Source organism: Alternaria rosae (assembly GCF_020736505.1).
Source record: "Alternaria rosae strain MPI-PUGE-AT-0040 chromosome Unknown BKA58scaffold_2, whole genome shotgun sequence".
NCBI lineage: Eukaryota > Fungi > Ascomycota > Dothideomycetes > Pleosporales > Pleosporaceae > Alternaria > Alternaria rosae.
This window is the reverse complement of record NW_025763571.1, coordinates 592,725-617,621: the sequence shown is the minus strand read 5'-3', so window position 1 is coordinate 617,621 and position 24,897 is coordinate 592,725. Positions and strand designations below refer to the sequence as shown.

Below are 24,897 nucleotides of genomic sequence, written 5' to 3'. Positions count from 1 at the left end.
GCGGTAGTGGTCTGACCTCCGACAGCCATTTGCAAGCCGAGGCGTCTTGAGTATTACGCCGAGTGCTTCATTTCAAGAGCTGTGGCTTGGTCGTGGCGCAACTGTGGCTGGGGTCCGGCGCGGAACATCTTGTTGCCTACTCTGGAACTTTGCGATCTCCCGCATGTCGACGCCCAGTCGCAGCTACCAACAACCACATCCACATTCACCCCACGCGATCTACGCGCGAGTCACTCGAAGGCAGGTAATCGCGACGGGAATCTGGTCACTGGCGTCTGAATTTCCTCTCTGTTCTTGCCCCGCGCAATCTGCGATTGCCTCACCTGCTTTTCGCGACTCATAGACAGGACTGCCGACGACATCGCTCGAAGCCGAAACGTACACCGACCACACGCGCCATGGCGAACCCCAACGGCAACGGCGCCGCCTCGGGATCTGTCGAACTCGACGTGAAGCCGCCGTCGACCCTGGTCATCCCCCCGCCCAACGTGCGCGAAACGATTGCGAAGACGGCCGACTTCGTTGCCCGCCGAGGCGAAGGACACTTCAATGGACTGAAGCAGCGTGTCACTACCGATCCTTCGGCTGCGAACAACCGCAACTTTGTCTTCGTCATGGAAGAGGATCCCTACAACGCCTACTTCCTGTGGTATCTCCAGCAACTGAAGGAGGGTCACGGACGGTCAGTTGGAAGTGCCAAGCAAGTCGTTGACAACAAGCCCAAGGGCCCCCCAGAACCGCCCAGGTTCCGCTTCTCCGCGCGCATGCCAAACATCAGCGCAAAGGACTTGGAGGTGCTGAAGCTCACGGCGCTATACACTGCCCGCGTGGGTGAGAACTGGCTGAAGGATCTGCGCAACCGTGAGTCTGGCAACTTTCAGTTTGACTTTCTCCGACCAAACCACAGCTTCTTCCAGTTCTTCCGATCGCTCGTTGAACAGTACAAGATCCTACTTGAGGAAGAGGCCACAGTCGAAGCACGTATCCAGGAGCTACAACAGAACATCAAGAATCGATTCCATGTGCTAGATCGTGCCAAGGGACGTGCGGAGTACGTCAAGTACGTGACCGCCCAAAAGGAGAAAGAGGAAAAGAAGGTCGAGGCTGAGAAGCAAGAGTATGCGACCGTGGACTGGCACGACTTCACCGTCATCGCGACTGTGCTCTTTGATGAGGCTGACGATGCAGCGGACCTGCCTCCACCAGCACAGCTGAATGATTTACAGTCACAGTCACTCGAGCAAAAGGCAGCCGTCTCACTTTCGACAAGGCGTCTTGAGGAGGCTATGCCCGACGAGATGACTTACTACAACGTCACACAGCAGCAGGTACCCCAATCTCAGATGCCGCCAAACTACGCGCCCGCAGCACCACCCGTGCAGCCACCGTACGGCGTGCCGTCCTACGCGCCTCCGCCTATGGCTGACTACCGCACGCCGGCCCAGATATCGCGCGAGGAAGAACAAGCTCGGCTGGCAAGAGAGCGTCAAGCGGAGAGCGAGCAGCGCGCACGCGCTCAGGCTGCTGCCAGAGGAGCACCTGGTCGCATTGTCACAGACTACGTCCCCCGTGCTGCCGCAAAGAAGGCAAACGTTCAAATGGCCGTGTGCCCTAACTGCAAGCAGCAAGTTCCCGCGAACGAGATGGACGAGCACATCAGAAGTAAGCCGTCCCCATTTCTGTCTCTCACAAGATTGTCGCTAACAGTGTATACTAGTCGAACTGCTTGATCCACGCTGGAAAGAACAGCGCGACAAGGCCGAAGCCCGATACTCTACTACCATTAACACCGCCGACGTCGCGAACAACCTTAAGCGCTTTGCCAGTCAACGTGAGGACATTTACGATGGTGCTACTGGAATGCCTATATCTGCAGAGGAAGAAGCTCGGAGGAAGAAGGCTGCACTGTCGTACGACGGCCAGCTTGATCCTGCCAAAGACAATCCCCGTATACAGCAGATGAACAACGTGAACGTGCAGGAGCAACTCCGCAGGATACAAGAGAAGCACCGTCAGGGTAACGAGTAGATCCTACTTTCCTTCTTCAGACATCACACGGTCGCTTGAGACATTGATGGCTCTATTTGCATTGGGAGGCGTTTTATGCGATGTCACTTGGGTATACCACTCCCATGGAGGCCCGGAGCCGTAAGGTTTTCATTGTTCCAGTAGTTCTGAGACACCAGGCAATTGTAAAATAATAGCTCGTCAGGCATAATGAAAAATGTGCGTTCCGCGTTCAATCTCGTGTTCGATGCAGTATGTTGTGGCGATGCAGCGTGGGGTAGGCTGCGGCAATCTGTATGCTCGGACTTTCGTAGCTTTCCTCCGACCTGCCCAAGACCTATGACCTAACCAGCGACTTTTATTCCCAAGTACACCACTACCCTCCACATTCTTCTGTACAACCCGCGACCATGTCATTAGCACAGGCAACGAAAGGCGACATGGCCTACCAAGTGCGCTCACTCGTACGTATCCACCATGCGGGTTTCCAGAACATCCGTTGTAGCCTACACTCATGGTGTCGCCGCCCTAGAGTCGCAACCCACACACCTGCTCTGTAACTCTGTGTTTGAGATACACAGGCTTTCAGCGACGCTCGTTTCTCATGGACCATAGAAGAACACTGGCTGACCACCGCACGTAGTACCGCTCCCTCTTGCGCCAAAGCGGGCAATTCGCCGCCTACAATTTCCGCGAGTATGCCAAACGGAGAACGCGCGATGCGTTCCGAGACAGCAAGAACATAACCGAAGAGCGAACAATACAGGAGTTGGTGCAGAAGGGCTTGAATGAGTTGCAGATGCTAAAGGTGAGATATATACCCTGTGGTTCGGAAGTGGAGGTTCGCAGTGCGTAGCGGAAGAAGTGGCAGAGGCGAAAAAGTCGCGATTTGGAGAGCCATTGGGCGATGTATGCCTTTGAGTGTGTCACTGCAAGAAGCGCGGAACATGAAGTCGAGGTTGGATGTACAGGATTGAATGCTGACTCATTCCACAGAGGCAAACGGTGATAAGCCAATTCTACCAGATCGACCGATTGGTCGTCGAAGGTGGAAGAGAGGGCAAGCAAAAAGGGGATAGAAGTGACATCGTTAGAGTGAAGGACCAGGGCTGGGATTGAGCGCTTCGCACAAGAGCGCGGGTATGGACGACGAGACGAAATGATCTTGTAACACTATGGCGTACATTGCATGGGGAGGCGAGAGTCTGTACGACAGCGGAGGAGCTGCGTCTACCTCAACGGCGATGATACGTTGAGAATGATGTACTGTACTACATTGGGCATGCTCAACTCTTTGAAATGGAGTTCAGACTGAAAACAGGTCACCTTGTTGCACGTATCGGCAATACCATGACTGTACGAGATCTCTGAATTGTCTCCAATGCCTCAAAGTATACAATCGCCGTCGATAATAGTTGATCCGATATGGATCAATTGGTCTGGCGAGGCTCAAGCCTACAGTAATTCCAATTGCGCGTCACTGGATTCGCATTTCCGTTGATGCTTTTCGTCCTGCATGACATCGTTTGAAATACGGAAGTTGCAAGTGGCTCCCTACTATGCTCATCGCAGAACCAGCGTGTGGCGACCAAAAATTGGTATTGGTCAAGTAGGAGAGTGTAGTGCGATTGGAAATACCATGCATCTGGTACGACGCGATACAAGAAGTTCCCGTGAGTGAAAGACTAAATAGGAGGCTCGTTACTTGCGTCTCAAGCCCTAGGCCGTGGCTCAGTCGCGAGCGCACTCGAAGGGGTTTAGTGGCGCACGGTTGCGCCTGCCATCTGCAAAGCGACGCGCCTCCCCTTCACGCATCGCGACTTCCCGTTGCATTGCGCCGACATCAATACCCACTTTCACCGCCTGCCCTAAAGCCCATCGAGGGCATTGCACGTTGCTATGGCTCCGGTACGTCATCTAGTCCCCTTGTTTGAGCGTGCGCCCTTGAGCTGCGTCTGCGACATCAATTCCCCAGCCTCTGCACGCGCGCGACGCAGCACGGCTATTTCTATCACGTGCATCGCATTCTTGACATTCCATCTGTGTCCTCGACGCGACATCGTGTCTTGGAAAACTGAGCGACAAGAGGGTACTCTCGGCATTCGCTTGCTTTAACGAGTGGTGATGAGTAGCTCTTCTGTACTTGCACCTCTCGCGCAACGATGCAGCCATGGCATACCATCTTGTCCAAACAGCGTGCAAACGCTTATATATCTCTTTCAGACTCAAGCTGACATGATGCAAATAGTTTCGGAACAGGGATCGGTCCAACAGGTCAGGACGCGGTCAGATAGAGCACAATGTGCTGGAAGGACTGCCCATTAGTCAGTATCGGGAAGCCGAAATCACCATTGAACCAAACTCGGCCGACAACAAGCCTTTGGACAAGGATGCTTGGCCCGAGCTGCCCATGCCTCGAGATTCTCACATGTTGCCTGAGCATTCTCAACAATTGCTGCGGGCAGCACGCTCCGGGAAGCTGTACAAGCCACCGGCCCCTCCAGAAGACGACAACGAGATGAAAGATGAAGAAGAAGAGACCAAAGAGATCCGTACCGGTTTCACTATCAAGAAGTACGTCAAAGTTGCACGGCATCTAGAAGTTTCGGAACCAGAGTATCTCGCAAAGAGAAGGAAAGGTCTACCATCACCATACGTCAATGGTCAGGTTGCACAACCTGCGTTGCGGGAGACCAAAGTGAAAAAGCTTGATGCAGATGGTAACGTGGCTGTTTACAAGGTGCTTGTACCAGAAGGACAGGCTGTAGAAGGCGAAGTCCAGCCTACGGATGCTGCAATTGAAGTTGCGCCAGCTACTGCGGCACCGGGAACAATTGTCGAGGGAGTCGGTGTTGTGAATGCGGAAGGTGTCGTCGTAGCTAACGACATCCTACAACAAACGCCACCTCGGCGGAGGCCGCCACCTCCCAAGAAGAAGGTCAAACGTGGAGGCCCAGGCAGAGGCAAGAAGAAGGTCGTCTTTGTCGAAGGAGCAGAGCAAGGGACGCCAGCATCGACTGTCGGCGGTGACATGCTGGGTGTACCAGGCGTGAAACAAGAGGACGGATCGGTAGCTCCATCAGATGGAGGTGATACGCCAATGGCAGACGCCGGTGGCGAGGAAGAAGAGGGTTCTGGCGAGGAGGGCTCGGAAGATGAAGATCAAGACATGGAGCATACTTCCAACCCGGCGACTCCTCAGACATCCTCTGTAGCCCCACCCAGTGCTCCAGCGACCGAAGCCTCCAACCCTACGGACGCTACGTTAACAGAGAGCACCGTACTAGCAAGCCATCCGCCGTCGGCTTCCAACGAGCCCTCTCAAGATACCGCAACGATCGAGAGGACCGCAATCGAAACCGCTCCACCCGACACGTCTCCGCAGACGCCGAAACGTGACCAGTCCAGCTCACCTGATCTGCCGCTTTCTGCCGTCTCCCATAGTCGCCAGAACTCCATGAACCAGATTTCGACTCCTACTACTACCACAGAAGCCATCGTTCCCGAGGATGCTCCAAGCGAGATTCCAGCCCCAGCTCCATCTGTGGAAGTGGATGCGGCACCAGCGCCTGTGGTCATCCCGGAGCCTCAGCCTGAGCCTGTAGTCGAGGCTGAACCCAAACTTGAGGCTGAACCTATGCAATCTCTACCGGCTGCTCCTTCTGCACCAACTTCGGAACCAGACCTCATGGGAAGTCTAGAGAGGCAGCTTGAGGAACACGACAAGGACATGGCAGAGTCATAGAATGGCCAAGCCCAATCCTCTCTTCCCCTAAGAGTGTGTTTCACATGCTGTATATTGGAAGGCATGAATTGCGCACCTTTTGACGCAGCCATCGGTTATTGTCGCCACATGCAAGGAGTTCGAGATGCACGCATTTCTTGGTTCAGAAGAAGGGTTTCGTTTGGCGTTATGCACATCATTGTATCATTATCATCCAACGTATCACTTTTCAGCTTACTCACATCAATAAACGCACTATCCACTCACGACCCGTCTTATCGGACTCGTACTGTCTTGTGCTGCCGCCGGCGGTATCGGCGTCGGAATCATTTACGCTACCCCACAGTCCAACGCACGCTCATACGTCATTTTCGACTTTCCCCGTCGGGAACCGCACCTGGGCATTTGTCAGAACCACACTAATCCAGCACGGGTATCACGACGGGAGATGCTAACGCGACAAAGGCAGGTCGTTTACCGAGTTATCTACCGCAAGACTGGACGTGTATATCAGCGACCAACTACAGATTATTTGCAATTCAGCCGCCCATTCTTGCAAACGTCGTAAGGGCATTGAAGCAGAATATGCCTTCCATAAGTGAGATTGTCAAGGCACATCAGCCAGACTTGGCCTCATATGAAGAGCTCTGTGAGTGATCATTGTAATTTGTCAATTTCATCGCTAATGAAGTCGTAGACAAGTGGTTCCACACGCACCCGGAGCTGTCCTTTCAGGAAGCCAAGACAGCCGAAGCGATTGTCAAACATCTAGAGACTTTGAAAGCTTTCACGATTCATTCTTCCATTGGCGGTCACGGCGTCGCTGCCACATTCTCCAATGGCCCCGGAAAGACGCTGCTCTTACGTGCCGACATTGATGCGCTACCCGTTGAGGAGAAGACAGGCCTAAGCTATGCAAGTACAGCGCGTATGAAGGATGTGGACGCTGTTGAGAAGCCCGTCATGCATGCTTGCGGCCATGATATGCATATCACAGCGCTGCTTGCGGCAGCGGAAACTTTGGTCAAATGTAAAGAGGCGTGGAGCGGGGAGTTGATCTTGGTGTTTCAGCCAGCGGAAGAAAGAGCAGGTGGCGCGCAGAACATGGTGGATGATGGTCTGTATAACAAAGTCAAAGAGCCAGACGTTGTGGTGGGCGCACATGTCATGCCAGAAAGGGCTGGTGTCATTGGTACGAAGCATGGTTTAATCGCCAGCTCGGCTGATCGATTCCAGTAAATCCGCCCTTCTCCTGAAGATTTCTTCAAAACTAACCCATATAGACTCCGTATTGAAGGTCGACAAGCCCACGCATCTACTCCCCATCGCGGCATCGATCCCATTCTACAAGCCGCATCCACAATAATGCGTCTCCAATCCATCGTAGCGCGAGAAGTAGACCCCCTAGACTTCGCCGTGGTAACAGTCTCCGCCTTCCACGCAGGCGACGCCGAGAACATCATCCCCTCAGAAGCCAACCTGAAGATCGACGTCCGCGCTGCTCTACCACAAACCCGCGAACGCGTCCTCGCCAGCGTAAAACGCATCATCGCCGCAGAGGCCGAAGCATCCAACAATCCAAACACTCCTACTTTGACACCAACGACGCAATTCCCCTTGCTCTTCAACGACGCCGGCGTTACCAACGCGCTTGAACAGTCCTTCTCGGCGCACTTCCAGCCTGGAAAACATTCGTACCAATCGGACATTCCGCGTCTACAGGGCTCGGAAGACTTTGGCATCCTCGCTACCGCGATTGGCAAGCCGAGTTGCTTTTTCTTGTATGGAGGCACGGATCCAGCGGTTTGGGATAAGGCGGAGAAGGAAGGGAGGCTGAGTGAGGATGTTCCTGGAAACCACAGTCCCTTCTTTGCGCCGGTTGTGCAGCCTACGTTGACGGTGGGCATGGAGGGGTATGTTGTTGCTGCGTTGACTTTCTTGAAGAAGGGCGAGTAGTTGCACTTCAATTTCCAAGCTTGTTGTGCTATGTGGTATTGCATGAGCTGCAGGTATGCGGCGTGGTATATGCTTTAGCTGCTAGTGATAGTTGCGGCCTATACCCCGCATCCGCTCGCTGTTTCTACATCTAAACATGCTGAGGGTTACATTTTCATCTTTCGTTACAACTTGAGACGCAAGCCCGCTATCATCTGTTCTCCACTCGATAAGGCCTACAGAATTGGTCACGGTATTACCTTGGGCTTCTCTGACATGTATTAGACCTCAAGTTAGTACGTGTCCGGGCTAGCGCGGCCTGCGTTCGGAAGCATGGAAGGCGCGGACGACATCAGCCACTGCTTCAAGCACAAACCTCTCGACACTCGAAGACAGCAAATTCGACTGGTTTGCATTACTCCCACGTCTTCTGGCGATATCAAATGCCAGCTCAGAAATGCCTACCTCGAAGACGACACAACACCTGATTATCGAGCGGTCTCATATGAATGGGGACCAAGCTCACCGCTTCGGCGCATCTACATCGACGGTCGGCCTTTGGAAGTGCGTCAAAACTTGTACGCATTCCTCGAAACTTTCAGGACGAGACTCTTCAAGTTCCAAAGTAACAGTCTACATGAGGCCGACACACAATGGTTATGGATCGATCAGATCTGCATCAATCAAACGGTGATTACCGAACGCAACCATCAGGTGAGGCTGATGTCCGAGATCTATAGTCGGGCCGCCTACGTTTACGTGTGGCTCGGACCATGTCAATCTGATATTGAAGCGGCAATGACGGTGTTGAAGTCTGGTCTGAGACGGTACTACGAAGAGAGAACTACACTGTCGCCTACGAAGGGACCAATGCGGTGCCAGATCTCGGGAACCGAGGAGCATTGCCATCCCAACAAGAAGCCCTACTCTGAGCCAGAGTCAAGTAGCTTGCCGGCCGCGGCACTCAGATGCTTCTTCCTCAATACGTACTGGAAAAGACTTTGGATTGTACAAGAGATCATGCTAGCCCGATATATCCGTATCATGTGCGGGGAAACTTTACTTTCATGGGAAGAGCTGAGGCGATTTTGTCTCTCAAGTGCATCTCCATTGCTGGCGCAGGTTCGGTACTGTATACCGCAGCAGGTGATATGGCTTGTGGAACACGCGCTCTCGGCAAAGAAGTACACTTATACGAGTCTGCTTGCGACCTTCAGCAGAAGCGATTGCCACGACCCCAAAGATAAGGTATATGGTTTGCAAGGTCTGGTCGCGCCCGGCTCGAGAGTATCAGTCAACTACGCTAAAAGCATCCGAGAAGTGTTTCTGGATGCTGTGGGCTTACTGTATGAACACGAGGGTCATGCAGCTGAAGTCGAGGTTGGAGGCGGTCTTGAACAGATTGACTACAGTGACCCGGCAGAGACAATGCTCCAAGCTTCCTCTATCCTGAACGCACAGATGGAGGTAAACACCCGAATTCCGCTGGTGACTGCGCTTGTGGAACTGGGTAATCAGATGGGATTTCCTTTGGTGCGAATGTATGCGACTTGCATAGGCGGAACCATCCAGAAGCGAGCAAAGTCTCTATGGTCTCAGCTCATAGGATACTACCTTCAAGAACGTATACCCGCCCTCTATATACGAAGGCAATTTGTATACAACGAGAAGGAGTTTCATGATAGGAATTACGATCCGACTGGATTGATCAGAGATTTGTGGGAAGCATACGAAGAGTTGGAATATGTTCACACTCGTTTCCTCCACTGGATTGGACGTCATAATCATACCGAGCAATACGTAAGTTGACGATGACAAGATGATTCCAGGAGACTAAACAAGTCACAGATATACGACCGCATGTATGAGGACCACCAAGCGTGGAAAACTGTGAGTACATATCTGCGCGGTGTCTGGGAAGCCTCAAAGGTGCATAGGCTAACTCATCGTCTTAGCGCAAAGCTACTGAGTATCTGCTTCGTCGTGTCAACGCTGTGGTAGAACCTCTTCATGATTACAATGAGCGTCACATCACCTATAGAACCGATCTAGAGATTGCTGTGGAGAAGGTTGCTTTCAGAATAGTCGCAACCACTTATGACGCGACTCTGGTGTCGGAGCGCCGCAGCAATTCGCAGAATCAGTCAGCCCTTTGGTCATAGCAACCGAACCTTGGCGATCAAGGTTTGTGCTCGTTCCCCGAGCTGCCTCGCACAGTGAAGCAGCGGGCCACCTGTCGTACTACTCTCGGCCCTCTATGACCCCTTGGATCCAGTACACTACTATAGAATGGAACAAACTTACTTTACCTTCACATACGACCACAGGATCTTGAGAGCTCGGCTTCCCGTCCGCTCAGCCCTAGATAAGCAAGATACCGGCAGATTAGTAGTTAAGTGGGTGACCATTAGCGAATCCCTGCTGTTGTATGTTTTTACCATTTTTGATGATTTATCTTTGCTTGAACGACGTCTCTAGGATGAGGACACACCTGCAACCAAGGAAGGCAAGTATGGTGAGTGCCTACGACGACGGAAGTGAGGGCCAGGTGCAGGGCATACTAGCGAAACGATTTGGCACGGGAACATGAGTCGCATGAGTCATTTCGATCTTTTTGGCACCAGGATTGGCCGTGTGAAGCTTATGGATTGTAATTCTGTGATTCAATGCATCCGTAGTTCTTTTCATAATATCTGTGATCAGGAAGCTCGTAGTGCGGTGGCGCACCCTGCAACTCGAAAGGCGGTGCAAAGACCTCATGCGCTGCATGATAACCAGACTGCTTTTGAGTAGGGTCATTATCGAGGTAGGAAACGGCGGGGACTGGCGCAGAAGTTGAAGCAGCCTTGTCTTTCCAACGTTTTCGCAGGTAGAATACCACTCACAAAATGATGAGTATACCCGCGACCACGAGTCCACCCGTCAATCCAATCAGAGTATTCTTGCCGATGCCCTTGTCTTGCGTGTCTTTGATGGTCTCTCCATGGACGGTCTCGCACATGATGGAAGTGGCGCATCAGGGTCGCTAGGCAACCCTGGCTGGAAATTCGACAAGTGCAAGTTCCTGCCTATGATAGATAAAGCTCTCCGCCAGATGCCACAAGCAAAGTGGATCGTTTTTGTTGAACTTGACGCGTACCTGATGTGGACCAAACTGCTAGACTATTTGTCACAGTTCGATGCAGAAGCCTCGCATTACATCGGCAAGCAAATGTATATTGGCGACATGCTCTTTGCCCACGGCGGCTCAGGGTTCGTTCTGTCGGCACCAGCAATGAGGAAGGTGATTCATCATTGGAAATCTCATCTGAAAGATTTGGACCAGTACACGATTGAGCAATGGGCTGGAGATATGGTCCTCGGGAAAGCGTTGAAGGATGCTCAAGCATCACTACTGTGGGCATTTCCTCACTTCCAGGGTGATCCGGTCTCAACGCTCGATCACAACATTACCAAGATCAACAGACAACCGTGGTGCTATCCCGCGATTACATACCATCATATGGCAGAGAATGAGATCCGGTCTCTGTGAGTATTCGAACAAGAGTGGTATCGTAGGCGTCCGAGGAGTGCTCCTCTGAGGCATGCCGATGTGTTCAAGGGACACATATACCCTAGCCTGAGCAAGGAAAGATCAACGTGAGGCAGTCATTCCGTTGACACGGCCTTCAGCAATGAGGTTTTGAAGGGCGAGGAGGCGCACAGCTCTTTCGAAGCTTGCAGATCGGCATGCGAAAGAAACACCCGCTGCCTGTAGTTCTCCTACCGCACTTCCAGGTGTCTTTTGTCGAATGAAGTGCGCCTGGGCCGAGCGTCGAAATTACAATGCTCAGAGTATTCCACTGCCGCTTCGAAGTGTGAAAAGATGGAGGAGCCGGCGGCGATGACGGGAGGTGCAGTTCGTTCTGGTTGGAAAAGTACATGGGTACTATGGATCAGACGTGCGATCATCGGATAGGCTGGATCACTTAGGAATCACTCAAATAGAACGAACCTTGTAGTTGGCCGTGATGTCAAGCTTCCATGTTGGTGACGGTGGTGGAGCGTTGGTGTCTGGATGGCTGGCGATCGTCATGCCGCTGGACCCTTGCTTAGGCAGAGGTTAGTTCCAAACGACGTAACTTGCCGCTCCAACAATCACTCCCAGACCACACTTGGCTGCCTAGGTATTACAAGTAGCTGTCGACGTCTGCACCCAGTTCCAAGAAGCTTTCTCCGTCGTTTCTCCATACACCAGCCCCGAGCGCACTATGACTGAGCCAAATCCTGCCCCGCACAGCGAGCGCGACCCCGCGGCGGCGACCGACGCGAACGAGACACGCGACGAAGAGATAGACGATCACAAGCCACGCGACAGCAACGGCTGGGACGGGAAGTTGCGAATAGACAAGATGAGCATTGCCGACGAACCCCGCGACCCCCATGCGCAGGTTGTAAGCGACCCAGAAGTATCAGACGATGAGGGCCCGCCTCCCGAGCAGCTGGCTGCAGACGAGGATTTGCTGGACGATACACCGGAAGATGAGGACGACATAGAGATTGTGCACTCCAAAGTATCAGACATGTCGGCGTTACGGTTGGAGAGGTTCAAGCAGATGAAGGTATGCTGTGCTGTGGGTTGCAGATGAGTTTGCCTAACGTCACAGCGTCTCTGCCTGCGCCAAAACCGCATAGAAAGCATCGCGATACCCGACGAAGTCGCGCCGACCCTCACAGAAGTCGATCTCTACGACAACCTTATAGCGCACATCAAAGGCCTCGATGCCTTCACGGAACTCACCTCACTCGACCTCTCCTTCAACAAAATCAAGCACATCAAGCGGCTGAACCACATGACAAAGCTCAAAGATCTATACTTTGTGCAGAACAAGATCAGCAAGATAGAAAATCTAGATGGGCTTTCCAACCTGCGGCAGATCGAGCTCGGCGCGAACAGGGTACGCGAGATTGAAGGACTGGAAACGTTGACGGGCTTGGAAGAGCTATGGCTGGGCAAGAACAAGATTACCGAAATCAAGGGCCTAGATACCCTTACCAACCTCAAGATTCTCAGCATCCAGTCGAATCGTCTGCGCTCGATAACGGGTTTGGAGAAGCTGGTCAACCTCGAAGAACTGCACATCTCGCACAACCTCCTCACAGATCTGTCAGGTCTAGAGAACAACGTCAACCTCAACGTCATCGACATTAGCGCGAACCCAATCGAACATCTCACCGGACTGAACGGTCTCAAGCACCTCACCGAGTTCTGGGCAAGCAACTGCAAGTTGAGCGACTTTGGAGAGGTCGAGAAGGAGTTGAGGGATAAGGAAGAGCTGGAGACGGTCTACTTCGAGGGTAACCCTCTTCAACGGGCACAACCGGCGCTATACAGGAACAAAATTCGGTTAGCGTTACCCCAGGTTGTACAGATCGATGCCAGTAAGTTCAACCCCTTCAACATCTCAGGATAGACGTTAACCTTGTAACAGCATTCGTGAAGCAAGTATAGGCGACCAAGCGGGAATGAAGATCAAATTGCAAAGGTGAACAAGGCATTTACACGGCGCACAAGGAAGAAGCTGCAGGCGTTCAGGCAAGCATACATCTAGCATGGCGATATGGTGGTGATACCCTATGAATGCACGGTATTGTTGGCTATAACCGAAGCTTGCACATATGATGTGAACTAATAAATCTAGTCCATGTCTTGCCGGTCTCGGATCTCGAGCCGTGACCACAGCCAGATAAACATGCGGTCTGCAGAATTTCCATCAACCGTATTCTACCCGCGCCGTACCGTGCCGCCCCCGGTCTCAACGCTAACACTTTATCCGCTGTATAGGAATCCTTCGGTTCTGCATACGGTGGGTCTCTTTCTCGCGGAGACAATACCCCATCTAGCTCAAGTTCAACGGCTTTCATATCGTCTACCTTGCTACGCTCCAGGGTCCATGTCGTGCTTTCGGGATGTTTCGAGAGGCATGTTGGCTGTGGATGCAACCGAAGTGCGGCGAGCGTTTTCCAAGACTTGGCTTGCGCTGCACGAACAAGGTTATCTGGACGCGGAAAATGGGTACCTCTGTCTTGAGATGCAAGTGAACTTCGAGCGGGCGGCAGCTCGGTAATCAAGCGGGTGGCAAGCTCCACTTGTACAGTGGCTACTCTATCCATGGAGGCGTATTTGTGATGTTTGTTCCTACATACTCTCGATTCGATACACGGACCCTTATCGCGGCTCGATTCCTGGAATCATGGTTTATCTATGCGTTAGCGTGCTCTTCGTAGCATCCGCCGCCGCCAGATTCGCGCCTCGCTCTGCGGAACCTCCCATGCGTCTTACCGATCGCCAGTCGGGCAACGTTGCAAAAATTGAGCAAAGGGTTGATGGAGAAATTCCCCGTTTTGAATGGGAACAGTCATTCTTGACGGATGCGACCCTTGAGGAAGCATTGACCTCAGCATCAGCCGATGCAAGGTCGCTTTTCCAGTTTGCTTCGCACAACATTGCCAGCGACTCCGTCGCTGAGACAGAGAGTACTTTCAACGGCCGCGAATGCAAGGTATTCCCTGGCGATGAAGATTGGCCTGTAAAGGATAGCTGGTCGGCGCTCAACGATATCACCAACGGTGCTCTACTGAAGCCTCTCCCCCAAGCACATGTTTGCTACAACACTATCCTGGCTGGTGCAGACCAGAGCGCTTGCGATGCCATGGCCCAGTCGTGGACCGATCCGTTTTCCCAGTATGTAGCCTTTGAAAATTATCTCCACATAGCCATCGACTGACGTACATGAACAGGCTGGACGACCCACTTGAGATGCTAAGTCCAATGTACCAGGGTAGTACATGCCAACCACCTCAGATCTACGATAATAAGGAGTGCACCCAAGGAGGATACTCTCTCTACGTTGTAAATGCCTCAACTACCGCTCAGATCCAGTTGGCGCTTAATTTCGCGCGAAACACGGGCGTTCGTTTTGTAGTCCGGAATACTGGTCACGATTTCGCTGTGAGTGCTTCGTCTTCGATACCTAATCTTCCAATCGCTGATGGCTCCTAGGGCAAGAGCGGTGGTGCTGGCTCTCTTAGTGTATGGACTCACGGGTTGAAAGATATTGCATTCATCGAGAACTACGAGTCTGATGATTACTCCGGACCGGCTATGAAGGCTGGCGCAGGGGCGCAGGGCTTTGAGCTTTACGCTGCTGCGAGAGACTTCGGCGGCACAGTCCTGGGCGGTGAATGTCAGTAACTCCGTTCCGAGCATGTCTTGAGATATATACTAACTCTGCTTGTTGTACAGGCCCTACTGTTGGCGCAATGGGCGGGTGGATCCAAGGTGGCGGCCACTCACCTCTTTCTGGCCACCTGGGCTTAGGCGCTGACCATGTGCTTTCCATGGAGGTCGTCTTGGCAGACGGTCGTTACGTGACTGCTAACAAGAACAATAACCCAGAGCTGTTCTGGTCATTACGCGGTGGTGGCGGTCTGACTTTCGGTGTCGTAACCTCAGTCACCGTCAAGGTACATCCAGACCAACCCATTGCTTCCGCCAACTGGGTCGTCACCACAGGCAAGAACGTCAGCACCGAGGCCTTCAAGCAAGGACTCAAAGCCTACCTGAAATATTTCCCGCAGAACGCCGATAACAACACTTACGCCTACTGGAAAGTGTTCCCGTCACCCGATTCGATCATGATGGATATGTCGCCTTTTTTCGCTCCCGGCAAGACCATCGAAGAAGCCAAAGCACTGGTCGACCCCTGGGTAAAAGACGTGGCTTCACTTGGGATTACTGTTGAGCCTGAATGGACGCAGTACAACGGGTTCTACGATGCGTACAACGGCTCTTTCCCTGTGGAGGGCGTTAACACCAATGCTGTAGCCACCACATCGCGCATGATCCCACGTTCCAACTGGGCCAACGAATCGATCTTCGATGAGACTTTCGAAGCCCTTTGGCGAGCAGTCGATGAGGGTATGGCGCTGATCGGCTACAACATGGCGCCATCATGGGAGAAAGGCGGACGCCCTGACAACTCTGTCAACCCAGCTTGGAGAGACATGCTTGGTTTCATCATTACCGGGACTGTGCTAAACATGACGAATTCAGCTGCGGAGATTGTCGAGCAGCGCCTCAACATGACCTATGGCGTTATGCAGAGGTGGCGCAATCTCACACCCGGCTCCGGTTCGTATCTCTCCGAGGGAGATCGTCTTGAGCCGAATTTCCAGTGGTCGTTCTGGGGTAGCTTCTACCCGCGTCTTTTGGAGGCGAAGCGCAAGTTTGATCCTTTCAACCTCTTCTGGGCTACTGGCGCAGTGGGGAGTGAGTTCTTCCATGTGCGTAGCGTTGACGGTTTGCCGAACGAGAACGGGAGGCTTTGTGTTAACCCGAAGCCAACGCTCTACCAGGCTGAGGGTCCGGATTGGGTTCCACAGTAAATGGATGGTGTTATGATGACCAAATGTGTATATATCTCGCAATTAAGGGGTTCTCAGTTCATGCTGACAGGAAATGCCATCGAAGCTGATGAGCCGACGGACGCCCAAAGAAGTTGAACACATTGAAGGCTTTGCTTTTTCCCTTGGCAACGAAGCACATCATTAGCGCCGATCAGGTGAAAGGCATCGTCTTGATAATGATGGTCTACATTGAGAGAATCGTCTCTTTTACTGTCTAGGTATCATATGCATATGCCACGTCAACCTCGTCCAGGGCCAGTAAATGCTTCTTGCGTAACTACATGACCTTCCTGTTGTTTCCATCCAATCCCAACTCCAAAATCAGACCATTCAAGTTCAAGCGCTGAGTATTCCCGGTGTGTTTGTCGCGGCGTCTTACTTAGCATCATCATTCATGAGCAGCCGAGGGGCTGCACTCAGAAGCTTGGGTTGCCATTGATCTTAAGGCCGCTCACACCGTTGGCAATGCCTTCAGCATCAAGTCCATTCGTTGCGCCACTTTGGTAGTCGCGAGTAATCTCGTCGAGCATGCCAGCGCTAGCAGCGACGAAACCCAAGTAGGGTCTGCTTGGGTCCAGGACGCGGGACAGATATTCCGGGTGGAACTGGACACCAACGAACCAGGGATGGTCCTTGATTTCAATAACCTCCATACGTACACCAGCTTCATCTTTGCCGACAAAGCTCAGACCGCCCTTCTCGAGCGTCTCGATGTAGTCAGGGTTAACTTCATATCGGTGACGATGGCGCTCTAGGATTTCCTCCTTGCCGGCGTACAAAGCGCGGAGACGAGACCACTCGCTGCCTGGTTGGAAGAGGGTGGGACGGAGACCGAGACGCATGGATGCGCCCATGGTGGTCTTGTCTACCTCTGGCATGAACATGATGAGCTTGTTCTGCGCCTCGCCGTTGAACTCCTCGGAGGTTGCATCCTTGATGCCGCAAACGTTACGAGCGTACTCAATAACGGCAATCTGCATGCCTAGGCAGATACCAAGGTACGGCTTCTTATGCTCACGCGCCCAGGTGGCCGCTGAAATCATACCTTCTGTGGCACGTTGACCGAAGCCACCGGGTACTAGGATACCCGATGCCTTGACGACCTCGTGCCAAGCGTTGTGGTACTTTGCGGGGTCTGTCTTTTGACACTTGGGCTCCAGATGATCCGAGTCGACCCAGCGAATGTCCAGCTTCCTCCTGCACCGCATCGTAGCGTGTTCCAACGATTTGATGACTGACAGGTATGAGTCCTGGAGCTCTACGTACTTTCCGACGAGTGCGATCGTGACCGGGTCGTGGAAGCGAGTGTCGTGGCCGGTGAGCGACTGCCATTGCGCCCAAGTGTGGTTGCCCTTTTGCAGCATCGACGCTGACACCGAAACCTGCTCGAGAGCAAGGAATTGGCGTACCATGGGGATCAGTCTTTGTTGTTCGAGAAGCATAGGTACTTGGTAGATGGATGGCATGTCACGGACAACAAGGACTTGTTCGTTCTCAACCTGGCAGAAGTGCGCGATCTTCTCGACAGCGGAGGCTTCGAGTTCGCGCTCGCAGCGGCAGGCAATCTAGTACTGTCAGTCATCCAAAGTAATGGCTAACGTAAAGGGCTTGACATACCAAATCTGGGATCAGACCATTACTCCTCACCGCCTTGATAGCTTGCTGCGTAGGCTTCGTCTTTTGCTCGCCGTGAATGACCGGGACATACGAGACGTGAATCTGCATGAAGTTGTTCTTGCCCGCACGCCTCCTCAGCTGGCTCATAGCCTCAATGAAGGGCATGCTCTCGATATCGCCTACGGTTCCTCCCAGCTCGATTATGCAGACGTCAGGCTCCTCACCTGAGTCATCGACAGGTATCCGCGAGACCTTCTCGATCCAGTCTTGAATCGCATCGGTGATATGTGGGACGACTTGTACGGTTTTACCCAGGTAGTCGCCCTTGCGCTCGCGCTCGATAACGTGCTGGTAGATCTTGCCAGTGGTGATGTTGTTGTCGCGCGTGAGGGTGATGTTGAGGTAGCGCTCGTAGTTGCCAAGATCGAGGTCAACTTCGCCGCCGTCGGAGAGGACAAAGACTTCGCCATGCCTAGAGTTTATTCAGTCTATATATCACAGTACGGTTGGTGAAGCCTACTCCTTCGGGTTCATAGTTCCCGCATCGACATTGAGGTACGGGTCGACCTTGATCGACGAGACGTGCTGAGACGTCAGTATGGTCGGTAAACCGCGTCAGTCCGTTGCACTTATCTTGAGGCCGATTGTTTTGAGGAGAAGACCTGTAGAGGAGGCTGTGACGCGTCAATCAGCTACAGCACGCAAAATAAGACCCTGGTGTAGAAGATGGTTTACAGCGGTGCACTTTGGCTACACGCTGAGAGCGATGGACTCGTAGACGCTGTTATGGCCTCATCGATGTCAAACTCCGCGTGGAGCGTCATAGACGCGCGACACTTCTGGCCCATGTCAAAGAGCTTACCTATGATGCCCTGTGTATACGCGTTAGTGGTGATCAAAGGCGCGGCAACCTGCAGCTTACCTTCCCCACGCCGCTGATGACGCCGCCAGACACAAGCACGTACTTCATGATGCTGCTTTTGGTGCCTCAATCGGTTATGGGGAAGGGGAGGGAAGGAAGAAAAGTCGAGATTTCGCACGCGTTAACTTTGAAAGAAAATCGGCGCATGGACCCTCTAGCGGGGCAGATCCGCCCGCACTAGCGTCCCCTCGAGGCTTGAGGCTTGCGACCATGATCCTGCAGCGAATCTTAATTCTGAGGCTTCATTTCCTGGCAAACATCGTCTCAAGCCTAGCCAGTGTCTTCTTATATTAACTTCGAATACGAGCTATCAAATGGTATCGTGCTCCCGTCCGTCGAAGATTAAATGCATTACAATGTGACCGCCTCACCGAGTCTTCAGGCCCTTCCTGTACTGTGTAAACGCCATGCAAACTTTCTCATCGCTGACCATAGAACTAAAGTAAAACGTCCGACGGGAATAGGGCTCGTTCATCATGTCGTCAAGTTGCAAGTCGGTATTTGCAAAAGATGCTCCGGATAACCCAAACAATAACCCACATCACCCACTGCAGATGATGCTTATGAAAATATAGATGCCTTGGAGGTGTCGCGAGTGTGTCATTCTCTACGCCGTCGCTTCAGTTCGTCCTCTTCCGTATTATCGTGTTCTTGACTCGCGGTGAGTCGTTTGCGTGCCAGCGCCTTCTCATTGCCCTTCTTCACTTGGATATTGCACCCTTGTAACTTCAATGCCCGGGTGAGCGCGCTGCTTGGCCGCATACCGGGGAAGTCTTTGGCTGTGTAGACTGTGAAGACATCGCTCAAGACCTCGGTGAGTATGGGCGAGAACCCTCCCACATGGAGGTTCATAGGATCGATGCGCATCAGGACGAATCGGAGTCGGTACTTGCCATGTGTACGGCAAGAGAGGTCTGGAAAGCAGAAAAAGCAGCCCTCGGCGTCATGCTCATCCTTTGCTACGGACGGGGAAGCTACGAGCTGGCCCATTAGTCGTCGCGTTGTTCGTCGGTCGGGCTGTATGAGTGCCGTCTCTTCATTCGTCCCTTCTGCGTTCCAGAGCGTGCAATGAACCACGTTGAGCGAGTAACGAAGCTCTTCTTGCTCGGCAGCACCGGTCTTCGGATCCGTTACTAGTAGCTGGATGATTGGCGGAGGGTCAATCACCCTTCGGTCGCGTTCCCCGAACCCACATGCTCGCGCGGCGATGGGTTGTTGTCGCACACGAAGCTCATAGTTTAGGTTCCTATGTGTGTCAGTCAAAGTTGACCTACCCAAGCGGGAGGTGTTCCTACAGTTGTTCATTGTACACAGGCTGTGGTATCGACCCTGGCAACGGAATCGCTCGATTCTGTTTCTGGGGTGGAGGGGCTGTCGCAGGGGTGTCTGAATACGAAATAGATCCCAATGGGGCCGCTAGGGAGCCCCGATGTGATTGTGAGTGCTGATGGGAACCGACGGACCCGCGGAATGGAGTGCTACTCGATGCATAGCTTGGTGTGTAGCCAGGCGAGGGCAATGGAGGGTAGGATCTTTGCTGCGAGGCCTCTACTGGTGAAGTGAGGGATGAGTACGGCTGCTCGTGGTGTTGGTTGGGGTGATAGTGGCGGGGCTCCTCGTACGGATACCGATGTTCTGTTAGTCTTCGCGGGCCTCTGCTGTCGAACTCGGAACGTGGTGAGATGGGAGGACCATATTGCTGGGGAGAATATGGTGGGTCTGATCTAGGTGGGGTGTAGGGATTTGAGTGCTGCAGTAGCTTCTCGACGGGGGCTGCTGATCTATGTAACGAGGACGGCTGAGGGTAGTCGTGTCGTGGAGGCAGTCCAGCATGAATCGAGGGCAGCTGATTGATGGGGGAGCGGAACTGGTGATCCGGGCGTGATGGTACAGCGTCTGGCGGGATCTCCAGCGGGGGCAGTCGGCGATGGGAGTAGTCGAGAAAGCCAGGGGGCGAAAAGATGGGAAGTTTCTGGGTCTCGGTCATATCTGGAGCAGGACGAGAAGATGTTGTCAAAGGGAGCGACGGCGGCGGAGGTGGAGGTGGTTGGGACATGCGTGTATTATTATTTGGCCGGGCCAGGACACGATGCACGAAGCCGCATTGGGATGAGGTTCGTGTTCAGTCCGGAGGCTCTTTTCAAATTGGGAGCAACGGGTCGTGGTGCAGTGTTGGACAAGACGTCAGGAGTGGGAGCACTGCCTCGAGTGTGGCGGCGTGAGTAGTTTATAGTTGACGGTTCCCTGTAGGAGACCCTGTAGGTATCTGGATCGCCAGCAGCCAGATCGACGGTCGGATGCTTGGATTCAGCAATGGCGACGTTGAAGTGGAGGCGCTCATACGCCTTAAAACAACGGGCGCCCGGGAAGGGGAAAGGATGCAGACGGGGGTGGCCCCGCAGCACCCTGTTCACTCGCAAGCCTCACGCCAACCGTCAAGAGTAGCCGGCTCGGAGCATAAATTTCAACAAGGACAGCGATACGTGCAGCGATGGGTGCGCAGATCCGAGCTTGGCGGGCAGGTGCTAGTCCCCAGGTTTCTGACGTGGGCTGGGTGCAAGCGATATGAAGGCCGGGAGATGAGCACTGCGAGCAGGTGACGGAGTGGGGACATGTCATGGCAGACTACCGTCCTAGAGTGATGGTGATGGACATATCTCTCGCGGGCTAGGTGGTGCATGTGGTCTCAGCGGGCGCCATGCAGCAGGACACTTTGGGCAGTCTAGCTCGTCTGAACTGGCTTCGCAGTATTTGCGTGGGGCGTCACGGCCAGGCTGGCGGCCGGGTAAAAGAGAGACAAACAACGGCGTCCCGGTTTCGCAGGCACGTCTGTTTCGAATCAAGGCGGGCCAGGGTGTTGCACACTGTAACCTGGCGGCAGCCAATATGGAGCAATATGCCAGATATCACGTAACTCGGTCTGTGGGCGCTGGCGGGCGGAGGTAGCATCTGAGCGGCAGACGCTTTCGGCGAGGGTCCAGATGGAGGTCAGGAGTGGCTGCAGCGCGAACCTGGGAACGGTCTGGAGGCCCATCTGTCAGCGCAGGCTGGGCGAATGGCGAGGCTGCAGCGTTGCGGCTAAAAGCGATCTGCCCTGCGACGCCTTTCTTGTCCGTCTCCGCGCACCCACTTGGGGCGGGTGGGGTGTGCTGCCATGCTGGATGCAGATGGGCTGGTGGTGAACCCAGTCAGGACGGCTACCGGGCTTTTGGAAGACGGCTGCCGTCGCATGCGCCCATCCAGCAGTGACATGAGACATTGCCTCCGCACCTGGCTATCGGACTCGATGGTCAACGGGCACGGCCGCCCACACTCGTCGGTGGCTTGCGCTTGACCGCGGTGGGCGACCGTTGTCGTTAACAGCAGACAATTAAGACACGGCTACAAGTATCGCTGCCATGGCGGCGACGCGAATCACGGCCCTTCGCTTGCGGCGCAACCGTCTGGAGAGAGTGGCAGCATATTGCAGAGCGGCCATGGGCGTCATGGGGTTTGTCCACGGGTGCCCTGGACATGGTAGACAGTGGTAGACAGTGGTAGACAACTGCCGCAGCCCATGTCTACCACGTCTACCAGTCTACCAGTCTACCACTCTCTCGCGTGGTCGGTCTACTCCACATCAGACGGCAGTCGACCGTTTACATCGCCTGAGTAACAGCCCTGAAGATTGCCCGAGTAACAGAGTTGCAACGGCGCTAGCGCCTCTCTTATTGCCTCGCTGCTCCTCATGCCTCCAAGTCTGATATTGCGCCCGCACGGATCCAGCGTACCTGCGTGTGTGCGCGCGCCCTAGGCTAGCCGCCTCCGCTGTGTGCTACCTCAGGCGGACGCATGTCTACTTTGACACACTCGTCCTCTGCTACCCCTCACCACCCATCGCGACGACGCTGCCCTCGGTGAGCGAGTCCGCCAATTGCTCTCCCTGCCACCTGTGGCAGCCAATCGTCCGCCCGGGCACCTGCCGTCTCTAACCTCTACGCGACCACCCAACCGCCGTCCACGCCTCCCTCACCGCCCCGTCGTCTCCTCCCACAACAACAGAGACACTGCTCGCTGCTCGACGGCGCATGAATCACGTCGCCACTCGATCGACACGCTGCCTCGCCCGAGCCCGCCATGGCTGCTCAGTTCGGCAACTACGTGGGTACGTGCGAGGCCAGCTCACCCAGACGGGCTGTGGGCGTTCTGACGTGCGCTCAAAGCGGCCTCTGCTCGGCAATTGCTGCCCTGCCTCGATTCGTGCTGACGACCTGCAGACTATAGTGGGGCTAAGGCTCCTGGCTCAGCGACCCACGTTCGTGACCCACGTCTGCAAATCCTGGCGGCGACGATTCCGCAGATCTTCGCCAACAAGCACATTCTCGACATCGGCTGCAATGCTGGCAGCGTTTCGATCCAACTATGTAAGTCCAGGAAGGATACCCCTGCCACTGGCTGCAACCGACTATTACCACCATCTCGTCGATATTGATCAACTGCAGCCCTCGATTTCCACGCGGCTTCCGTCACTGGCGTCGATATCGATCCCAAGCTCATTGCCCAGGCCGAGAAGCTCCTGGCCTTGCGCGCCTCCCGTGCAACACCCCCCACGAGTTGCTCGGCGCCCGTTGTCGACTACTTTCCCATGTCGGCCGTGCTCACCCATGGCTACCGGATTGAACCGCACAACAAGCCTGCCCGCACGCCTTCCGCTGCGTCAGCTGCCTGGCCGTATGTAACCTTCTTTTCTGCAGATTGGGTCCTGCCCTCTGACCAAGATGCTACCGACTCATACCATGTCATCCTGGCATTATCCGTCATTAAATGGATCCACCTCGAACATCGAGACGTTGGTCTGACGACGTTTTTCGCAAAGTGCTCATCATCTTTGAAACCTGGTGGCTACCTGGTCATCGAGCTCCAGACCTGGGACTCATATCAAAAGGCCATTCGCCCCAATCATGCTCCGCATTTCCAAGAGACCCTCAAGGAGCTGCAACTACGGCCAGAGACATCGTTTGACAGTCTCCTTGCCAATCACGGTCTGCACCTCTGCGCTTCGTCGGACGCACTCCCTCGTCGCATCAATGTCTATCAAAAGGCCTAAGAGCGGTTGGTAGACATATTGGTAGGGATTGACACTCTGCCACTAGCATCACGTTTCATGGCATTCGGGTCCCAGTCTCTAATATCGGGATTCACCATCTTGTCTCGCTCGGGAGACGTTGCAAGTCATCCATGGCATTATTCACTTTGACGAATATTTACACTCGTGCCGCTGCAGCCTCTACCGTATTTGGTCCTCACATTCTATTAATCAAGGTACATGTGTTAAATTGAACTCGCTTTCCAGGCAAGTAGAAAAGTATCCCAATCCGCGGCTAGTTACTACAAACGGTTGGTCTGCGCTCCACTTTCTTGGTCTTCTCTCCGAGGCTGTTCCCTGTCCGCCGATCTTTGGCCCTCACCATCCCAGGTTCTATCAAGCCATGCATCGTACGATTGCGGCAGCTATGCAAGTAAAGATCGGCCGAATAACCGGCTTTTCAACCTTCCGGTCTCGCTGTCCGCCTCAGTAATGAGGCATGCAGCTACAACCTAATTGTGATTGCAGCCATGGCTCCGCAAACGTCTCTGGCGGGCCACGGTAGAGTAGTGAGGTTGCGACATTTGCATTAGCCGCGTCACTACACAACCCGCCACGCTAGCCAATAGCGGCTCGGAAGCTTTTCGGCTTATGCCGGGTACCCATCCTATGGTTCTCCAGACATTAGATCACATGTCGTTCACTAATGCAAACCTTATTCCACTCCGGATCTCGTGCAGGCCGAGGTTTTCCGCTTATGCTGCTCAATAGTATATCTACTACCAGCCGTGCTATCCTCCTCGTAACGTCATTTCAGATGGCCGGCTCTAGATGTTTCGACAATTGATGATCGCTCACCGGTCCGTACATTGTGACCAAGTCTAGATGACAGGAGCGTAGGTTCGCCGACTCCGTGGCAACATGGTTTAACCTAGCCGCCACTGACCGCTTATGAGCTGTCACAGAACGTGAAATTGCCAAACTCTCGTTGACGATATGACTGCTGATGCTGTGAAAGATGAGATATGACGTTGCGTTTTCGTCAAAGAGCACCAATCTCCCCGTCCGTATCCTCTCCAAACAGGTAAATCCCTCGAATCTCACGCTTTGATCCCTGAGTATCTGAGGACGGCGCAAAGGTTCGAGCGCTTGACTTCCCTCATCAGCCGTAGATTCACA

At 53.7% G+C, this 24,897-nt stretch overlaps 11 protein-coding genes across 11 annotated transcripts; 9 read left to right on the top strand and 2 right to left on the bottom strand.

The window, feature by feature from the left end:
• The first annotated feature begins 179 nt into the window (after positions 1 to 179).
• On the top strand, positions 180 to 2,334 carry BKA58DRAFT_375743 (Pre-mRNA splicing factor PRP21 like protein-domain-containing protein). The gene is made up of 2 exons (XM_046169445.1): positions 180 to 1,662; positions 1,718 to 2,334. The coding sequence occupies exons 1-2, from the start codon at positions 399 to 401 to the stop codon at positions 2,026 to 2,028; spliced, it is 1,575 nt and encodes a 524-aa protein (XP_046028523.1). The 5' UTR covers positions 180 to 398; the 3' UTR covers positions 2,029 to 2,334.
• Positions 2,271 to 3,282, top strand: BKA58DRAFT_80796 (uncharacterized protein). Its single transcript, XM_046175945.1, has 3 exons — positions 2,271 to 2,471; positions 2,651 to 2,815; positions 3,004 to 3,282. The coding sequence occupies exons 1-3, from the start codon at positions 2,418 to 2,420 to the stop codon at positions 3,124 to 3,126; spliced, it is 342 nt and encodes a 113-aa protein (XP_046028522.1). The 5' UTR covers positions 2,271 to 2,417; the 3' UTR covers positions 3,127 to 3,282.
• A 545-nt stretch (positions 3,283 to 3,827) lies between these two features.
• BKA58DRAFT_375739 (uncharacterized protein) lies at positions 3,828 to 6,055 on the top strand. The gene is made up of 2 exons (XM_046169444.1): positions 3,828 to 3,915; positions 4,256 to 6,055. Exons 1-2 carry the CDS (start codon positions 3,907 to 3,909, stop codon positions 5,750 to 5,752), a joined length of 1,506 nt encoding a protein of 501 aa, XP_046028521.1. The 5' UTR covers positions 3,828 to 3,906; the 3' UTR covers positions 5,753 to 6,055.
• Positions 6,056 to 6,066: 11 nt separating this feature from the next.
• Positions 6,067 to 7,855, top strand: BKA58DRAFT_375737 (hippurate hydrolase). The gene is made up of 3 exons (XM_046169443.1): positions 6,067 to 6,380; positions 6,429 to 6,966; positions 7,015 to 7,855. The coding sequence occupies exons 1-3, from the start codon at positions 6,317 to 6,319 to the stop codon at positions 7,685 to 7,687; spliced, it is 1,275 nt and encodes a 424-aa protein (XP_046028520.1). The 5' UTR covers positions 6,067 to 6,316; the 3' UTR covers positions 7,688 to 7,855.
• On the top strand, positions 7,844 to 9,928 carry BKA58DRAFT_80734 (heterokaryon incompatibility protein-domain-containing protein). The gene is made up of 3 exons (XM_046175943.1): positions 7,844 to 9,466; positions 9,515 to 9,556; positions 9,629 to 9,928. The coding sequence occupies exons 1-3, from the start codon at positions 8,000 to 8,002 to the stop codon at positions 9,665 to 9,667; spliced, it is 1,548 nt and encodes a 515-aa protein (XP_046028519.1). The 5' UTR covers positions 7,844 to 7,999; the 3' UTR covers positions 9,668 to 9,928.
• A 409-nt stretch (positions 9,929 to 10,337) lies between these two features.
• Positions 10,338 to 11,698, top strand: BKA58DRAFT_375734 (uncharacterized protein). The gene has a single exon (XM_046169442.1). The coding sequence runs from the start codon at positions 10,650 to 10,652 to the stop codon at positions 11,196 to 11,198; it is 549 nt and encodes a 182-aa protein (XP_046028518.1). The 5' UTR covers positions 10,338 to 10,649; the 3' UTR covers positions 11,199 to 11,698.
• Positions 11,699 to 11,916: 218 nt separating this feature from the next.
• BKA58DRAFT_397826 (uncharacterized protein) lies at positions 11,917 to 13,157 on the top strand (the record flags this gene model as incomplete). The annotated part of the gene is made up of 3 exons (XM_046171447.1): positions 11,917 to 12,267; positions 12,313 to 13,087; positions 13,138 to 13,157. 3 exons carry the CDS (start codon positions 11,917 to 11,919, stop codon positions 13,155 to 13,157), a joined length of 1,146 nt encoding a protein of 381 aa, XP_046028517.1.
• An 820-nt stretch (positions 13,158 to 13,977) lies between these two features.
• Positions 13,978 to 16,093, top strand: BKA58DRAFT_309440 (uncharacterized protein; the record flags this gene model as incomplete). The annotated part of the gene is made up of 4 exons (XM_046167242.1): positions 13,978 to 14,390; positions 14,447 to 14,657; positions 14,709 to 14,892; positions 14,952 to 16,093. The coding sequence occupies 4 exons, from the start codon at positions 13,978 to 13,980 to the stop codon at positions 16,091 to 16,093; spliced, it is 1,950 nt and encodes a 649-aa protein (XP_046028516.1).
• A 124-nt stretch (positions 16,094 to 16,217) lies between these two features.
• BKA58DRAFT_80548 (CTP synthase-like protein) lies at positions 16,218 to 18,320 on the bottom strand. Its single transcript, XM_046175941.1, has 3 exons — positions 18,252 to 18,320; positions 17,732 to 18,203; positions 16,218 to 17,679 (listed from the first exon to the last, which is right to left on the bottom strand). Exons 1-3 carry the CDS (start codon positions 18,263 to 18,265, stop codon positions 16,531 to 16,533), a joined length of 1,635 nt encoding a protein of 544 aa, XP_046028515.1. The 5' UTR covers positions 18,266 to 18,320; the 3' UTR covers positions 16,218 to 16,530.
• An 894-nt stretch (positions 18,321 to 19,214) lies between these two features.
• On the bottom strand, positions 19,215 to 20,829 carry BKA58DRAFT_80517 (velvet factor-domain-containing protein). The gene is made up of 2 exons (XM_046175940.1): positions 19,949 to 20,829; positions 19,215 to 19,899 (listed from the first exon to the last, which is right to left on the bottom strand). The coding sequence occupies exons 1-2, from the start codon at positions 20,707 to 20,709 to the stop codon at positions 19,254 to 19,256; spliced, it is 1,407 nt and encodes a 468-aa protein (XP_046028514.1). The 5' UTR covers positions 20,710 to 20,829; the 3' UTR covers positions 19,215 to 19,253.
• Positions 20,830 to 22,769: 1,940 nt separating this feature from the next.
• On the top strand, positions 22,770 to 23,739 carry BKA58DRAFT_435415 (S-adenosyl-L-methionine-dependent methyltransferase; the record flags this gene model as incomplete). The annotated part of the gene is made up of 3 exons (XM_046173335.1): positions 22,770 to 22,797; positions 22,910 to 23,056; positions 23,135 to 23,739. 3 exons carry the CDS (start codon positions 22,770 to 22,772, stop codon positions 23,737 to 23,739), a joined length of 780 nt encoding a protein of 259 aa, XP_046028513.1.
• Between the last annotated feature and the right edge of the window lie 1,158 nt (positions 23,740 to 24,897).

Coding starts and splice junctions, on each gene's coding strand:
- BKA58DRAFT_375743 (XM_046169445.1), top strand. CDS start 399: ATGGCGAACCCCAACGGCAACGGCGCCGCCTCGGGATCTGTCGAACTC. Junction 1,663..1,717: donor GATGGACGAGCACATCAGAA/GTAAGCCGTCCC, acceptor AGTGTATACTAG/TCGAACTGCTTGATCCACGC.
- BKA58DRAFT_80796 (XM_046175945.1), top strand. CDS start 2,418: ATGTCATTAGCACAGGCAACGAAAGGCGACATGGCCTACCAAGTGCGC. Junction 2,472..2,650: donor CCTACCAAGTGCGCTCACTC/GTACGTATCCAC, acceptor CACCGCACGTAG/TACCGCTCCCTCTTGCGCCA. Junction 2,816..3,003: donor ATGAGTTGCAGATGCTAAAG/GTGAGATATATA, acceptor CTCATTCCACAG/AGGCAAACGGTGATAAGCCA.
- BKA58DRAFT_375737 (XM_046169443.1), top strand. CDS start 6,317: ATGCCTTCCATAAGTGAGATTGTCAAGGCACATCAGCCAGACTTGGCC. Junction 6,381..6,428: donor GGCCTCATATGAAGAGCTCT/GTGAGTGATCAT, acceptor ATGAAGTCGTAG/ACAAGTGGTTCCACACGCAC. Junction 6,967..7,014: donor AGCTCGGCTGATCGATTCCA/GTAAATCCGCCC, acceptor TAACCCATATAG/ACTCCGTATTGAAGGTCGAC.
- BKA58DRAFT_80734 (XM_046175943.1), top strand. CDS start 8,000: ATGGAAGGCGCGGACGACATCAGCCACTGCTTCAAGCACAAACCTCTC. Junction 9,467..9,514: donor ATAATCATACCGAGCAATAC/GTAAGTTGACGA, acceptor AACAAGTCACAG/ATATACGACCGCATGTATGA. Junction 9,557..9,628: donor ACCACCAAGCGTGGAAAACT/GTGAGTACATAT, acceptor CTTAGCGCAAAG/CTACTGAGTATCTGCTTCGT.
- BKA58DRAFT_375734 (XM_046169442.1), top strand. CDS start 10,650: ATGGACGGTCTCGCACATGATGGAAGTGGCGCATCAGGGTCGCTAGGC.
- BKA58DRAFT_80548 (XM_046175941.1), bottom strand. Junction 17,680..17,731: donor ATGGTCTGATCCCAGATTTG/GTATGTCAAGCC, acceptor TGACAGTACTAG/ATTGCCTGCCGCTGCGAGCG.
- BKA58DRAFT_80517 (XM_046175940.1), bottom strand. CDS start 20,709: ATGTCCCAACCACCTCCACCTCCGCCGCCGTCGCTCCCTTTGACAACA. Junction 19,900..19,948: donor CCTGTGTACAATGAACAACT/GTAGGAACACCT, acceptor TGACACACATAG/GAACCTAAACTATGAGCTTC.